Source organism: Vigna umbellata, chromosome 3, assembly GCF_029865625.1.
Source record: "Vigna umbellata cultivar VRB3 chromosome 3, Vumbellata_1.0, whole genome shotgun sequence".
Lineage (NCBI taxonomy): Eukaryota > Viridiplantae > Streptophyta > Magnoliopsida > Fabales > Fabaceae > Vigna > Vigna umbellata.
Window position 1 is genome coordinate 48,484,374 of NC_142167.1, and position 17,633 is coordinate 48,502,006.

Sequence of the window (17,633 nt, forward strand, 5' to 3'; positions counted from 1 at the left end):
CATGAATCGATGCATTTCTTGAATATAATGATCAGCTTTAAAATAAGAACAAAAACAAAATCATATTTGTCAAAAACCAAAAGTTAACCCAAAATTTTATAACTATTTATTCTTTTAAGTTCATTTACATTAATCTTCATCCAATCACTTATATTTCATTCACAATTATTTATGAAAATTTTTAATTCCTCTTTAAATAAAAATTCAAATGTTTTCTTATTCATCCCACCATTATCTACCCCTACTTTACTTTTTTACCAAAATTTATTACATTAAATTATTAATATATATCTGTATAAACTAAATCCTCCAATAGTTAATATATTCCAACCCAATTTCACATTTACTTGTCATACATATCTCGAATTTATTTACATTCATAAACACACAATTATAACAATAAAGTATAAGTTCAACCAATCAGATCAATGTAATAAATTCCAACCAATCAGATGTTAGAATTCAGCTGCCCAAGAATGAATTCTGACCTGAAAATAAAATGCGTTACAGGATATTAAGTCATGTGCATTAATTAGGGAAAAATTCACTAATACAGTATAATAATTACTCGAATAAATTGGCACTTTGCCAATTACTTAAATTAATTACTAAATTATCTTCTAAGCTTTGGTTTTATCAATTAATCAAATTACTCATAAATCTTTAATTCTTTTTCTCCTCTATTCCCTATTAATTTTCCTAATTTCAACAACTTTAATACTCCATTTTATTTTTCCTCCTTTCTTTTTCATTTCCTCATTGTTCCTAAGCAAAAGCATTCTTTGTTCTCGTGAAAATGCAGCGTATATTTTTAGCGTGTACCGCTACACACAGGATTCATTAATCACTGAGAGAAATTAGAACAAAAATGAATCAAAATACAACATAAAATTCAGGTATCATTGAAGAAAAAATACAAACATTTCCAATTCCAACAAATGATGAACTATAAAGAAAATATACAAAAGCATTTCTCCTTCAATATGGGAATGGGAATAAAGAATACCCTCTTGGAAAACCTTGGCCTCTACCTAGTTTGTATACCGTAAAATAAGAAAATATAACAAGGATTAATATACTCATACATTTCTCGGGCCTATAAAAAAATACAAAGCAAATCAGCAAAAGAAAAATAGTTAATTAACTTCAGTAGTTCTATCCTTGCAGATCATATGCCACTCCTGTAGTACTGCTGCTTGAAGAGCTTGATGTTCAGCTTCCTCAGCAGTTAGTTTAGATAGAGTTGAAGGCCCCTTCCTTTTTTCATCTCCATCGTTCTTTTCTTCATTTTTCATATCTTCATCCTCCTCATCTTCGTCTTCAGATTTTGGAGTCTTGGGTCGTGGTTGGGCTGCCTTTAACAATGCTATCCTTTCCATTGATATGCGGAGCCTCTCAGCTGCAGCTACTTTCACTTCATCTTCTGGCATATACTCCACACCACCATCGGTCAAGTCATCCAACCAACCCTGAAGATCTGATCCGATCTCCTTAGTAATAGATGAATCGGATGCTCGAACCACAAATTTGCACATCATGGTTGTTGTCTCATCACCCAAGTCCACATTTCTACTCACTTCACTTGCACCAAAAATCATCATGCCCAAGAAACCACCATGCCAAGTTTTAGCAGCATAGCACATCTGTTACACAAAGGGTAAAGGAAAATGGTAGAGTTAGTGCTGTTACCACCCTTGCTTCTATATCGTATTTACTGCTTCTGTCAACGTAGAGACGGTTAACTAAAAGCGTACAAGGAACAAGAATGAATAGGACTACCACAAGATTTTTGGAAAATGAAACAATTCCAGAAATGGAACGCAATAACACATCCTTAAACTATTTCAAACGAACAAATACACACCTCAAACCCAGCCACTGTGCGGATAATATGCGAACAAACTTTGTGGAATGGCTTAGAAGACAGGGATTTCAGTCCACTTAAGAAAGGAGATGCACCATACTGCTGGGCCGCAGTAGCCTTAAATCCACTTCCTTCGTATGTATATGTACCAGTATATTCGACAATAGCAGGCATACTCGGCCACAGTCGGAAAAACTCAACAGGTGATATTTGGTGTGGCAAAAGAAGCTCAGTCAACGGAATTTTATACGGCTGACATCTCAAAATCACAGGCTCACCTAATTCAGGTCTTAGGCTTCTCCTCTGTCTCATGATTTGTGGATCCTCCTCTGCATAGTCACCTTCGTAGTCTCCAACAGCACCACTACCATAGAATGGGTAATACAATACTTGAACCCAAAGGGCACATCTTTCAAAGTGGGAAACACCAACTGTCACACTGCACCACACTGGATCCTGAGAATGGAACAAAATTATGACCCGAATGTGGACCCGGAACTATTTTAAACAAAAGAATTGTAAAGAACTGTTGTGTGAAGAAACAGAGCTTAAAAGTACTGTAAAAGGCAAACAATTAACATAAAAATATAATAATACAAGCCAGCACAATTATCATAAAATTCCAAAGTTCTAATATTCATATTATCAAATAATAGTACTTAAAGGGTTGCCAACAGAAGAAGATATAAATATATTTTATTATTATTATAATTAGAAGAATAAATACACAGACTAATATTTTTTAATATATCTTTTATATTAAAATAATAAATATTAAATAATGAATAAAGTAAAGTTAATATTTTGCTAATACTGCATTAATAAATAAATTTTAAAATAATAAACGAAATTAAATCAAACAATTTAAATTTTGATACTTTTAATGTATTTTTATATTGAAATAGTCTTTTTCTTATTAAAATTCTATAATAATTTAGTGTTTTAATTTAAATTTGCTTTTAACTTTAATATATATTTTCAAAATTTTATTTTTATATTAAATTATTTTACAGAAATTTGTTTTATAAATGATTCTTTAAATATATGATTATATACTCAAATTTTATCAATGTTACTACCATACCAAATCTATGATAAAATTACATTGCACATAAAAAAAAATACCAATTATGAAGAAAAAACCAAACTAATCAAATACCTACTAAACCAATGCAACACCAAATAGCTCACTAATCAAATTCATCATCAGATCACGAGATGTATCAGCAGCTAACTCTCTCACATTCCATGAAAAAATAACTTTGAAACTCCTAATTGCATAAATTTAGTATTAACTTTCTTTAGCCTTGTTAGAAGTGGACTTTAAGCCTGACTCAACCCCACAAAACCAACTCGTAGGGTGAGGTTTGCACCCACTTAAACTATGAATTAGTCTTATCTCTAGTCGATGTGAGACTTCCAACACACTCCACTCACGCCGAGATATATACATCTCGAGCATGGAATTAGACATTTTTAATTGGTGGTCCGATAGCGGCCCGATAATGGGTGGAACAATATGCCCAACAAACAACAAATATCGTTAGGATAGGCTCTAACCATGACTCGGATACCATGTTAGAAGTGGACTTTAAGCCTACTTATAAACTATGAATTGGCCTTATTTTTAGTCGACGTGAGACTTCCAACAAGCCTATCCCTACTATGTTTCCTTATAGTTTGACATCCTTTTCGGTATTAGGATTATCCATCTCATCAAATATATTATCCTATTTAAGAGCTAAACTTTTCTCTCACTTTTCACTCTATTTTCTTTAATCTAAAACAACCTCGGATTCCATTCTCTTTCCCTCATTTCCGTCTTTTTCTACTCCTTTAAATCCACTCCTTAATCTAAATACACCGTTAGGGTTGAACAATGGAAGAAGTGAGATTTTCAGCTTTGTGCCTTGCTATGGAAATTCTATGGACAAGATACAAATAGCACTTTAAAAGTGTATTATAGGAAGAACAGTAAAAATAGGAATTAAACCTTTGTATCCTTTGACCTATCAGTTAAGTCTTCTGTCATAGTCAATTAGTCCTAGTTAGAATAAGGAGGATATTTTTGAGTAGTAACAAACTGGGCAATTTTCAGTGTCAAAGGAGTAGATCCTTTGTGTACAAGTTTTCCTTCTATCCTATAAACTCAAGGACAAATAAAGCCCTTTCCTTTCTATGATACAAAAAACCTAACACAATCCGTGAAATCCAATATATTGGAAACTCTTAGAGCATTCAAAACATGTAACTCCTTTAATAAGAAGGCTAAGTATTTTTTTCTAGATATTCAATAGCTTTATGATTCTAGTCATAAATTGGTATCTCAAACAAAATTATCACCTGACTTTGTTACGGACCAAAATTATAGCATCAGATATAGAAGCAGAACAAGATTAAGGAACTCGGGAATTATATATTATTTGCAATAAAAGGGAAACTACAAGAGAAGGAAACCTCTAATTTCCCCGAGAGAGCATAGCTCCTCTAGCAAAATATTAGAAATAACAAAACCGATATCCCCCTCTCCCGCATGAGTTTAAATGCTTAGGATTAAGAAAGAGAAAATATATTTTTGGATGGCTTGGAAGACCCATCTTATGATCTTCTATTTATAATGATAGAAATATGATAATATAAAAAGATGAAAGATCAAAAGACTGCACTAGGCTAATGGGTACAGAACTAGGTACAACTCATAGGTAAAGCAGGAAGTGGTTCCCAACACAACTTCCTTCCCAACTTTTAATACTTATTCTAACACTCCTCGTGTTAGAGCATAATTGTATGTATCATGCTTAAAAGCAAATAAACTCAAGGTCCCCTTAAGGACTAGGTCAATACATCTAGAAGTTGGTCACTTTTAAACTCAATACAGATTTCTTTTAACTCAATACAAATTTCTTTTAACAATTTTTCCGAATAAAATGACAGTCAATTTTCATGTTTACTTCTCTCATAAAATATTGGATTCAATGCAATGTGAAAAACAAATTGATTATCACAATACATCTTTATGGTCTAGATTTCATAAAAGTTAAGCTCTCGAAAGAATTGTTTTATCCATATAAGTTCACAAATAAGAAACTCCATTGCCCTATATTCAACTATAACAGTTGATCATTCTATTACATTATGTTTCTTACTTTTCTAGGAAATAATATTTCCTCAAAGGAAAATATTATCTCATAGTAGTGTCTGTCAACAGGGGAACCTACTCAATCAACATCACAGTACCCAAAGACCTTGATTTTTCCTTAATTTCCATAAGGAGACCTTGTATTGGAACTTTTTAGAATATGAAGGACAATATTCCAATAGCCAATACATAGAGCCTATATGAAATAGCTAACAACTCCAACAGCAAAAGATAGATTAGGCCATGTAATAGTAAGATAGATCCGTTTTCCAACTAGCTTCTTACATCTTTCTAGATCATAGAACGATTAACCTTCAATCCATAATTTTTTATTTGGGTCCATAAGACTATATGCTGGTCTACAGTCAATCATTCTTGTCTCTAGTTAATATCATGAGCTTACTTTCTTTGAAAGATTACAACCTCATCTTTTGACTAAGCTACTTCAATACCCAAGATGTATTTAAGGCTCCCACCTTGGTTTGATAATTGTTAGAATTATTGGTTATTGTGTATGAGTTATGTGTGTATGAGTTGTGTTCAAGTGTGTTCCAACTAAGAGTGAGTTGGAAAGGAGTGTGGTTAGTTACTTTGTTTTCTATAAATGTAAGTGTAGAGGTGTTTAAGACCAAAAGTAATACATATTCCTGTATTCCATTTTAACATGGTATCAGTGCTCTGATCTCTTCTGGTGGACTTTGCTATCTGCCGGCGGCTGGCGGCCGGCCGCCATGGCCGCTGGCAGCCCCTAAAAATTTCATAAGATCCATTTTCTCTTCTTAAATCTCAGCACCTAGAATCAAAGAGACCTAAAGTCTCCTGGGAACCCTAGAGAGACACTCCCTCCGTAACAGTCAGCCGTCGCAAGCCGCAACCCAATCGATCGCCCCTCTCCATCGTCGCCAGCCACTGTCCGCCGCCAACCTCTGTCCGCCGCCGGCCACCGTCACAGTTTCGACGGGTGACCAGCGGATCTGGACCGTCTCTTCGAGCGACGGCCAAACACGTCAGTTTCATAAGCTACTTCTCCCTCACGCGCCGCCACGAGCATCAGATCTCTCCGATCTACGCCGGCCACCGTCACGGTTTCGACCGGTGACCAACGGATCTGGACCGTCTCCTCGAGCGACGGCCAACCTCGTTGGAGTCAAGACCAGACTCCTATTCACGCGCCTCCATGCGCCGCCTGTCTTCAGCTAGTCTCGGGATTGTGATTGTCACGCGTCGCCTTCTCGTCGGCCACTGTCACAGTTCCGACCGGTGTCCATTGGATCTGGACCGTCTCTTCAAGCGCGACCTAACCCTGGTGGTCGCCGTCTCTGTCTCGTCCGCATGCGCCGTCCCGCGCCTCCTCTCTCCGGTAGATCTCGGACGCGTGTTCATCACGCGCCGCCTTCTCGGCATCGGCATCAAACCGCGCCACTGCCGGTCGTCTCGCCGGACCTCCCTCTCTCTGTTCAGACCCTCCAGAGCAGCCATTGTTGCCATCTTCGTCTCCGTCGTTGATGGACCAGCGCCTAGTCCTACCTTTTTCCGCTTTCCTCATCCTCCAGCTCTGCCCTAGGGGTTTCGCTTCTGTGTTGCTGTTCTTGCCTTTTTCTCACTATATTTGCCGCTTTGTCAATTTCTTAAGATTGCAAATCTTTTTGATCTCAGACCAGCAACTATGATACTTCCAATCTCAGTCAACAATTTCACCGTTTCCGCCATGCCGTTCACACTGAGGGGGAGTATCGTTCCAAGACAACACTGCAAAGGAAATGTCAGTCCACCATGGGTGTAATCCCTGCAGTTTTGTAACTTTCAGCTACTACTGTTGATCCCATCACCCATCTGCAAACCAAGTATGGCAGTTTAGCATGGTGTAGTCCCTGCAGTTTTGTAGCTTTTACTACTGTTGATCCCATCACCCATCCATCATTGATGGGGATTCAGTGTAGTCCCTGCAGTTTTATAGCTTTCAGCCACTGCAGATCCCGTCACTCATGCATCATTGATGGGGATTCTGTCCTTGCAGTTTGTCATTGTCCACCGCTGCTCTCCTTCATCCACTTTTGAAGTTGAAGTTTCACAAGTTGTTGTTAATTCATTGACATGTGATAACCCATCTCTGTTTGCCTCACACTCTTGAAGACAAATCATCCAGTTCAAAACCGAGTTCAATTATTCCAAGCTTGGTTCATACAATTTGTATGCTCCAGCCTAAGGGGGAGTGTTAGAATTATTGGTTATTGTGTATGAGTTATGTGTGTATGAGTTGTGTTCAAGTGTGTTCCAACTAAGAGTAAGTTGGAAAGGAGTGTGGTTAGTTACTTTGTTTTCTATAAATGTAAGTGTAGAGGTGTTTAAGACCAAAAGTAATACATATTCCTGTATTCCATTTTAACAATAATGTTTACACAAGTACTCCTTTAGTAGAAATATTCCAACAGCAACATTTCATCTCAGTATTACTAGACTAAGTCTATCTTTTGCAATTCGTGTTGTGAGTCAATTCATGCAAAATCCTTGTGTTGATCATTGAAATGTTGTCATCCGTTTTCTAAGATAACTCAAAAATGTTCCAAGACAAGGAAATATTATCTCTTCAAGAAGCAAGAAACAAAATGTTGTTGCCCAATAATCTATTAAAGTTGTGTATAGAGCAATGGCATCCCTAACTTCTGAGCTTATATGGGTAAAATAGTTTCTACAAGAATTATATTTTTGTGATTCAGCAGATGAAGAAGTATTGTTACAATCAGCTTGTTCTTTACACGGTTTCCAATCTAGTGTTCCATGAGAGCACTAAACACATTGAAATTAATAGCCATTTTATTGAAGAAAGTTGTTGTCCAAGGATAACTGCACTGAGTTTGTTAGATTAAATTTGTTAGATTAAATGATCAATTTCCATATGTATTAACAAAATCCTTTATAGGACCTAAGATTGAATTTATTTTTTCAACATGTGGCATACTGTAAAGGTGTTGTGTTCTCTGTGTTTTATCTGATTCCTATATATATCTTTCCAAACTATCTTCCCTTCTCTCTCATACCGTGTATCTGATGTACCTAAAGTTATTATAAATATGAGATCGTAAGAGATGGAAATTCACTCTCTCAAATTCATTGTAACTCCTTCCTATTTATCTGAAGTGATACAATAGTGTATGTTCAATACACTGAATTCTCCATTTATTTATTCAAGTTCCTCTAAATTCATGCCTTCTTGCCGATCCCATTAATCTTCGATGTCAATTTCTTTTCCGCAAATTCAGTCTCTTTCCAATTTCCGACTACCCCCTTTTTTCACCATGCATTTTTCCAACTATTTTTTCTTTGGACAAATTGGGATGTGAAACATTGTGCTTGGTGGTTGGATTTTAACCCTAAATATTCTTGATATAATCAGAAAATTTTGGTTTAATTATTTCAAATTTGGAGATATTAGTTGTCTTGTCAGAAAACTCTTGTAAAGAGTAATTTTGCCTTGAGTACGACACATTCTTTTACAATAAGAGCATTAAAGGCATCCTCAGTCACCATGTCTTCCTTTATTCCCTCAACATCCCCCTTCCACAACTAGAAACCATCATAGAAGCTTCAGCAAACTCACGAGGCTTTCAACTTAAGAGTTGGAACATAGAGCAAACACATTAATGGAACTTATTGACCAGTTACAATTTGATCCCGAATATGATCAAAATTTAGATTCATTGCTCAAAGAATCATGACCACAACAACTTATCCAACTTCTACTTGATTTCTTCCAATGAATGAATTTCCAAGAATATTTCTTAGTTCCTGAATAGCAAAATGACCTTCAGCAATGAAAGATGTCAATTTATCAGCAGAATCATAAAGTGTTACAATTTGATCCCGAATATGATCAAAATTTAGATTCATTGCTCAAAGAATCATGACCACAACAACTTATCCAACTTCTACTTGATTTCTTCCAATGAATGAATTTCCAAGAATATTTCTTAGTTCCTGAATAGCAAAATGACCTTCAGCAATGAAAGATGTCAATTTATCAGCAGAATCATAAAGTCTCTTAATGTCATTTGCAAATATGCTCTGAGCCTTCTTCCAAAAGGACTCACATGATAGAAGCTTCAGCAAACTCACGAGGCTTTCAACTTAAGTGTTGGAACATAGAGCAAACACATTAATGGAACTTATAGACCAGTTACAATTTGATCCCGAATATGATCAAAATTTAGATTCATTGCTCAAAGAATCATGACCACAACAACTTATCCAACTTCTACTTGATTTCTTCCAATGAATGAATTTCCAAGAATATTTCTTAGTTCCTGAATAGCAAAATGACCTTCAGCAATGAAAGATGTCAATTTATCAGCAGAATCATAAAGTCTCTTAATGTCATTTGCAAATATGCTCTGAGCCTTCTTCCAAAAGGACTCACATGATAGAAGCTTCAGCAAACTCACGAGGCTTTCAACTTAAGAGTTGGAACATAGAGCAAACACATTAATCGAACTTCTTGACCAATTACAATTTGATCCCGAATATGATCAAAATTTAGATTCATTGCTCAAAGAATCATGACCACACATAACTTATCCAACTTCTACGTGATTTCTTCCAATGAATGAATTTCCAAGAATAATTCTTAGTTCCTGAATAGCAAAATGACCTTCAGCAATCAAAGATGTCAATTTATCAGCAGAATCATAAAGTCTCTTAATGTCATTTGCAAATATGCTCTGAGCCTTCTTCCAAAAGGACTCACATGTTCACTATGTTTAAGGGTCCCTAATATATTAGGTTCCATAGATTGCCACAGCAATGCACAAAGTTGGAAGTCCAGTTTCTTCCACTGTTCAACACTAGATGATATTTCAGTGGCCTTTTCCAAGTGATCGTGAAACCATTGATCAATTAAACAAAGTTTAACAAAAGGAAACAAAGATAAAGAATTATTACCATTCAAATTTTCTGAAGTAATTGTTGGAGACCTGGAAAAGATTGGGCATGCACCTAAACCAATAAACATAGGAAATAGAGAAGTTGCTTAGGATTCAATAGAACCTATACAGAAAGATTGTCAGAAAGGTAAGGTGAGGGTTGGAACAGTGACAAAAGAAGTCAATGAAGCTAATAGAGGGAGTCTATGGGTTACATGCGCCTCACAAATCTATGTAGATGAGCAACACATGACAAAGTGTAAGGAGGAACTAGCCTTTGCAACTAGTTACGCTGAGTGCCACTTGGAGGGGTGCCTCAAATCTAGTGGTCACCAGAGAAAAACAGCACAGCAACAGATGGCAGCATTGTAGAACACTTTCTTGCCGAACAAGATAGACAAAGCAAGATCAACCCTCTCTAATACTAACTTAAAAGAATATTTGAGAAAAAGAGATTGACATATCTTAACTTAGATTTAAATGTTTATAATGATCAGTGGCTTATTACAGAAGCTTAAAGAAAGAGTAAGGTTTCAGATGGATACAGCACAAAAACCACTTTTACTAAGATAATATAAATTATTCTAAAACCCCCTTTGCCTAATAATACATGATCCTATTTAGAATAGTTGAAAAGATGCAAATGCTAAAAAACAATTGGAAATTGGAATGGAATATGCACTTTAGAGGAGAAGAAACCTGTGAAACAAGACCACGTAATTGCCGCACTGCCTGAGAAGAACCATTCATATAATATAATGCACCTGATAATCCCACACGTATATCCACCCGATTCAATTCAAGCTCAGTTAAGTTTAAGACCTGAAACATTTTCACTTATAATGAGACCAAAATAAGGACCAACATCATAGCTGCTTGGAAAAGAAACTGTACCAAAAGCAAATAATGTACTTCATCCATGAGTTTTAAAGCTTTAAATATGACACTACTACATTACTAAGCAAGGGTAATACATTTTAATATTTTCATTAATAGACAGTCGATCAAAGTCTAAGGGATTAATGATCAACCTCTATTTCATTTTCCAAAGGGATAAATTGTGGCCATTACAGCATGGTCTAGCATATGCCCAACTTAAATGTTTCAAAATTTACTTGCAAAATCTAAATAACTGAGTAAGAAAGTGATAGGTTTGATATAGTTTACAAAAGAAGGAAAAAAGAAGGAAAAAAGAAGGGAGTTAGTTCAGTTGTAATCACATAACAATAACAGACTATTATAAATAGTCTTATTAGGAGGTTAGCAGAGAGTTTGTTGGGGGGATTGTTGGAAAGGGGGGTTAGGAGAGAAAGGTCCTCTCAAAAGACCTTGGTCTGTTGTACACTGTTGTTACCTGTTCCTACTACATTGGTAAAGCAATTTTGTTCATAATAAACATACAAGAACTTTCTGGTATTTTCCGTAATTCTGGGTGTTCTATCAAATGGTATTCAGAACTTCTTTCTCGGTCCTATGGTAGCTGTGTGAGGCATGGTGAATACAAGAATGGAATCAAGATTGGATGGGCTGGAAAAGATAGTGCAAGAACTGGTTCAAATCATGACAGAGCAGAAAAGGAACATCATGAGAGGTTCCAGCGGCTGGAAAATTTGATTAACGGGATTAGGAGAGAAAGGTCCTTGTGAAAGACCTTGGTCTGTCGTACACTGTTGTTACCTATTCCTACTCCATTGGTAGAACAGTTTTGTTCATAATAAACATACAAGAACTGCTAGTATTTTCTGTAATTTTAGGTGTTCTATCAGAAAGCAACAAGTTCAGAAAGCTTTTTGACCTTCAAATGCAAAGTGATCCTCCCGTCACTTGAATCAGCTAAATGGTAACCTTCAACATAACAGGGATCACTGCTTCCAGTCAAAGTAATCGCAGTTGGAGGAACCTTCAGTAAAGTAGAATCCACTCCTTTTGTGAGCAAAAGTGTTAGTTCACTGGGGTCAGGTCTCCATAACTCCAGAATAGCCTTGTGAACCAATCCTTCCAACTTTCTATCCTGAGCAGCAGATGCTTCAAAAAACAGAACAGTCAATTTGTGGTGGCTAAATGGGTAATCCCCTCTGGCTTCTGTAACCCCTGCCCACCTGAAGGTAACAATAATAATGAGAAATAATCGCATACCACATAATGAATTCAATTAATGATTTGATAAAGATCTTGGTTAGCATTGAAAATGACCATTAAGCACCAATATATTCTGAATAGAGAATTGGTAAGTGATCAACACTGGCACAAGAATCTGAAAGTGTAGACTTAGTTACAAAGACAGGATTTCCTAATTGAAGGGAAAGAATGACGAAGCCAAAATGCAGGATTATGCAAAAAACCATGCCCTCTCAAGATTGTATAAATCAAATATTGCCTCTCTGTTTTACAAAACTCCCCTGTACCTCTCACTGACTCTCTCAACCTTCATACAACCTTCCATCCAACAGGAGATCTAACAGCAAGCTTTCAAGAAACAACGCCATCAAGCAATAATTTTTTCACAATCATAGCAGACTAGAGTTCTACTTAAAGAGTAACTTGAGAAAAGAAGAATTAAGGAAACATATGAATAAGAAAGGGATCAATGACAACATGGAAAAGTAAATTAGAAATGCATTGCCAGCAGTGATGAATAAATTTGCACAATAATCACACCTACTGTCCTGATGACGTGTAGCATATTGGATTCTTTGTAATATCAAACGACATTGGTGCTTGCTGACAGAATCAGCCAAAGGATTGTTCCTAAACTCTTCAAGCTCTTTGGTAAGTAACTGTCCAGCCCTTGGGTGGCGTGATCCCAGACGTTGAGCAGATATAAGAACTGCCTGTACATCTTGAACTCTGTTTGTTGTTTCTGCAGTTGCATCAACATTGAAGAGAACCTTGTGAATATTTGATATGATGACATTAAGAGGGTCATCAGGGTCGTCTGCTAGGAGTGGATCCAATCCTTCTATATCTATGTGCTCTGCAATAGCCCAAATAAGGCGGGCCAAAATTCTTGGTGTATTGACCTGTTACGTTCACAAACATTACCATGCAACATTTAAGTGTGTGTGATAAAATTCCATTCACTTGTGAAATATATTTATTCAACGTAAACAACACTAAAGTATCTTCAAACCATTATTGTCAATCTCGGATATCGGGGCACAGTGGCCTGACCACAAAAGTGGGATATTGGATGGCTGGATGATCATTACTAATATTTTTTATTCAACAATTAATATATATATATATATATATATATATATATATATATAAAAATATATATATATATATAAATATATATATATAAGGATATAAGTTGACAAACAAAAAGAAAAAAAAATCAGACCATACACCAATCACCATTTAGAGTAAAAACTTGTGGTAGGCGAACAAATATAGAGTACAAGGTCAAGAAAAAACAAACTTAAAACCTAAATTTAAAAAAAAAAATTACTTGAACGCAAAAAAGAATTAAATAAAATAATAATAATGAAACCTAAAGCAACTAGGGAGGAAAATTAAGAGTGGGAACAATGGAAAGAAGGAAAATAACAGTGTTGCTGGTTCATTTTGTTCACTGTCATGTAATATAAAAAAATCAAATTAAAAAGACACAAAATACCCAAAATAACCTGACAAACGTCAATTAAGTGAAGGTATTTCAACTGTTTCTAATCTGCAGTAAATGAATCACGAAGGGCTCGAAATTCACACAACACAACCCACACTGAGACCCTCTGAACCACACTGCTGCTGCAGTTGCAATGCACCACAACCAACAATGACCACAGTTTGCCTAGCTTCAACAAGGTAAAAGATAATTTACTTCCAGCATGGAGGTGACTAACTGTCTGAAGACAGTGAAAAATTCATACTCATTAACTATCAAATTGCATTACTGAATTTAACAGCATTATGACGAATGCCTTAAAGGAAGGTAAATAGTAGTAATGGAAAGCATGGGCTTAGATTACATGTGGGATAAACTTAAAGGTTTTCCTATGAAATTCATCCTTAAAAAATGGTTCATTGATAATAAAAGCCCTCTTTATATAGTACCAGCCACATATATGCAATTGACAGAATAAGAAATTTTAGTGTTGCTGATTCCATCTATATTATTAGACTGAGTACCTCACGTAAGTCCTTCACAAGCTCACGTTGCAAGTTTTGTAATCTAGTTTCGTTCAAAATTTGGTCCTGAGAAGCTCCATCCTTGACTCGTTTAACACCACCCCTGGTATCATATATGTAACATAGCCGAACAAGCAACTTTAAGTAGCAGTCAAAGGCATAGGTACGGCCATCACAATCCCATTTAACACAAGGTCGGCAAACTTCCACCACTTCTAAAGCAGGTTCAGTCCAGTTTAATGCACCATAACCCGTTCCATATGCCAAAGCTCCAATGACCCTACTCTCCTTGCCCGTGTTTTTTTGTTCAGGCAGTGGCAGAGAAAGCTGAAAACAACTTTCCACCAGTGATGCAACCAACTCCTCCCTAAATATACTTTTACTTGTAATGCTGTTAAGATCATCATTCACTCTGGCATCCTCAAAAAGAGATGCTATATCTGTTCCAGCGAGAGGTTTCTGCCCTCTCCGTACACTTTCCTTGGCAAATAGATGCACACAAAGAGCTGTTCTACATATACATGCTAGGGCATACATTCGATCCGATTCTGCTCTCAGGTTTTTCACCATCAAAAGTAGCCTCTTGAAAAGTGATACCTACAAGCAGCCGTCTATACATAATAAGCACTTTGTCAAGCCAAATATCCTACGCTACACTAATACAGTCTAGCATCAAATGTCACATGGGATACAGTTCACATGCATACATTTTAACCACTAGATTGCACAACAATCAACCAAAAGTCTAGAAATTTGACAGCAGCATTAATACATTCATACAATTCAGCATCACACAAGATACAGATCAAATACATTTAACCACCATATTGTTGTGAACTATGGCTTAGGCTGGAGAAATTTTGATGCTTTTAATAATTCAAAAGGCTAACAAACTACTACTTAAAACATCAGGTTAAGCATTAGAATACCAAGGATAAGCAAAATGAGCAATCAAACTTCAACAGAAAACCTCTCATCTGATTTATAAAAAAACTGAGATATATAAATTGATTTTAACTTTTGGAAGAATTTTGATTTGTTTATATGGCTAATTTGAGAAGGAAAATAAGAAAATAAAATGTTTTTCTTCTAAAATTAAAATTCTGTACAAGATAAAATCTTTTTTCTTTTTGTTATTTTTTTCTCCTATAATTGATTGTGGAAAAGTTTATGTAAAGAGACTCATTCTTTTTCTATAAGTACTGATAGAGATGCTTATGCACACAGCACTACTCTAGTGAAACTCTGATAACATATTCATAATTCATAGGCTAAAAAGAAACATTAAATTAAAAACATTAGGACAAGCATTAGCCTACCAAGGATGAGCAGAAGAATAATCAAACTGTTATAACGCCCTATCTAACTTCCCTAAAATCTTCGTACGTATATAGAAGTTTATTCCCAAAGTGAAATTTCAAAGCTAGTCATGATTTATAGGCTAGCATACTACCATTTAAAACACTAGAAAAAGCACTAGCACTCAGCATAACAATCCATTTAAGAACCGTGTTAAGAACACACACTATAAAACACTCTTAAGACAGCCTTTTACTCCATAACACTTTTTTGAAGACAGTCTCCTAGTCGAGGTTTAAGGGGATGTTTAAGGGGAATGACTGATCATCCCAATGGGACCGCATGTTCCATTATCACCCCAGTGTTCTATTATTGGTTAAAACATACTAAAAACTACAAAATCATGAGATAGTGTGTTCAAAAGAATTTGTTCCAAGCATTTTTCTTAACCTAATCATCAAATCATAGATGTCAATAAACAACACCGGGACACCCCCACCTGCATGTGAAGATCAAGGAGATGCAAATTGGTGACAACAGCCCTTACAATGCTCTCTCTAGCAGAAGCAAAATCCTGCCGATCCCACAACGTTAAAATGGCAATGATGGATTGCGAAGCCCATTCAGGCTTACCACCAGGCACATCAGCTAGGTACAGCATGTTGATCCCAACCTCATAGATCAAAGCCGGTTCCAACGAGGAAACAAGAAAGGGCGCCAAGTGAGTCACCACATCAGACACCCCCACAAGCTTCTCCGCGTGGGAATCAACCTCGTCACTTCCACTAGCGGCAGAGAAAGCCTTGGACAGCTTACGGATGACCTCGACGCCGCCAGAGGCAACGGCCTTGACGGAGTACACGACGGGGAAGACAGTGGCGCGGAAGTTCTCAACAGGGAGGATGAGGGAGCGCGCCATGAGGGCCCGGCGCTTGCGCCACACGAAGTCCACCATGGAGGAGACCCAGTTGGAGCGGATCGCGAGGGAGTTCTCGCTGTCGACAAGTTTGTCGCCGGCGAGCTTGCTCATGCGCTTGGAGCTGAACTCCTGGAAGAGTCGTCCTACAGATTCGAACGCGACCTTGGCGACGGCATCGGCGCGGTCGAGCATATTGGAGGCAACGCGGGCCCACCACGCGGAGACGCGGTCGAGGAGGTTGACGTTGTTCTCGCAGAGCGTGACAAGATCGTCGCGAGCGAGGACGCAGCCCAGGGTTTCTGTGACGGAGAAGCGGAGGTTGTCGCTGGGGGAGTCGAAGCACTCCGAAATCTCCTTGTTGCAGTCAGAGATGAGTTTGGCGAGGCGGTAGAAGGGGATGGCAGCGAGGATCGAGACGGCGGCGGCGGCGACGTCAGGGTCCGGGAATTGGAGGTCATTGCGGATGCCGCTGCAGACGGTTTCCCAGAGGTCCGGGGTTAACCTCGTGGAGCGGATGAGGTCGAAGGCTAGCTTCTTGCAGACGGCGGACGCCGGGGCGGCAACGATCTCTTCTACGGCGGTTTTTGCAATGACGGCAATGTCGCGGCCGGCGGCGGACTGCTGGAGGGCCTGGAGGAGAGCGCTGGACTGGCGGAGGGCGTCGTTGGAGCGGAGATCAGCTTGGATCTGGGCGAAGAGAATGTCCATTCTTGGGTGTTGGTGAATTCAGCCTTGAGAGACTGGTGATCTGTAAAAGGAATATGACGAGGAGTTTGGGGTTTTGCGGTAAGGGACTTGAAGTGGGTGCAATGATATCATGAACTCCTGTGTTCTGTTGCTTGTTAGATTTTGGTGGTTGTCGTGAAATTTTATCTGTGGAGGAGGTGGTGGTTTGTAGTGTTAAAAGGAACAACACTGGCATTGCCGGGAACAGGAGAACTCCATAAGATGTAAAGTACTAGACTTTTTAATTTGAATTCACAAATGAACCGACTTTTGGGGAGAACACTACAGCGTATTTTTATGGTTAGATTTATTATATTGTTGGATATTTTATTTTTATTTTTTATCTTAATACTTTATGATTAAATTTATACATAGTTTTTACTATAATGAATATAATATATAGAATTGGTTCATTGGTTACTTTATTGTCGTTTATTATTATTATTGTTGTCTGAAGTTTGAGTTTTGATCAACGATTACATGGTTTTTATCGTCTTAACCAAGCGATCACATGTCTTTACTTTTATTGGAGCTCGTGTCTTCATCAATGTTCCTACATGCTCTCAAAGTTTTTCGAAATGGTAGATTTGTTCCCTTTTTGGCTGCACAGTGATGTGTCCTATCTTCTTGAAGTACTTG

The 17,633-nt window shown here is 37.3% G+C and overlaps 1 protein-coding gene across 1 annotated transcript; it reads right to left on the reverse strand.

Annotated features, from left to right (window-relative positions):
* Nucleotides 1-879: 879 nt before the first annotated feature.
* TPLATE (ARM repeat superfamily protein) lies at nt 880-17,263 on the reverse strand. Its single transcript, XM_047304056.2, has 7 exons — nt 15,849-17,263; nt 14,051-14,647; nt 12,578-12,939; nt 11,715-12,018; nt 10,619-10,741; nt 1,865-2,320; nt 880-1,643 (listed from the first exon to the last, which is right to left on the reverse strand). Exons 1-7 carry the CDS (start codon nt 16,974-16,976, stop codon nt 1,137-1,139), a joined length of 3,477 nt encoding a protein of 1,158 aa, XP_047160012.2. The 5' UTR covers nt 16,977-17,263; the 3' UTR covers nt 880-1,136.
* Nucleotides 17,264-17,633: the final 370 nt, after the last annotated feature.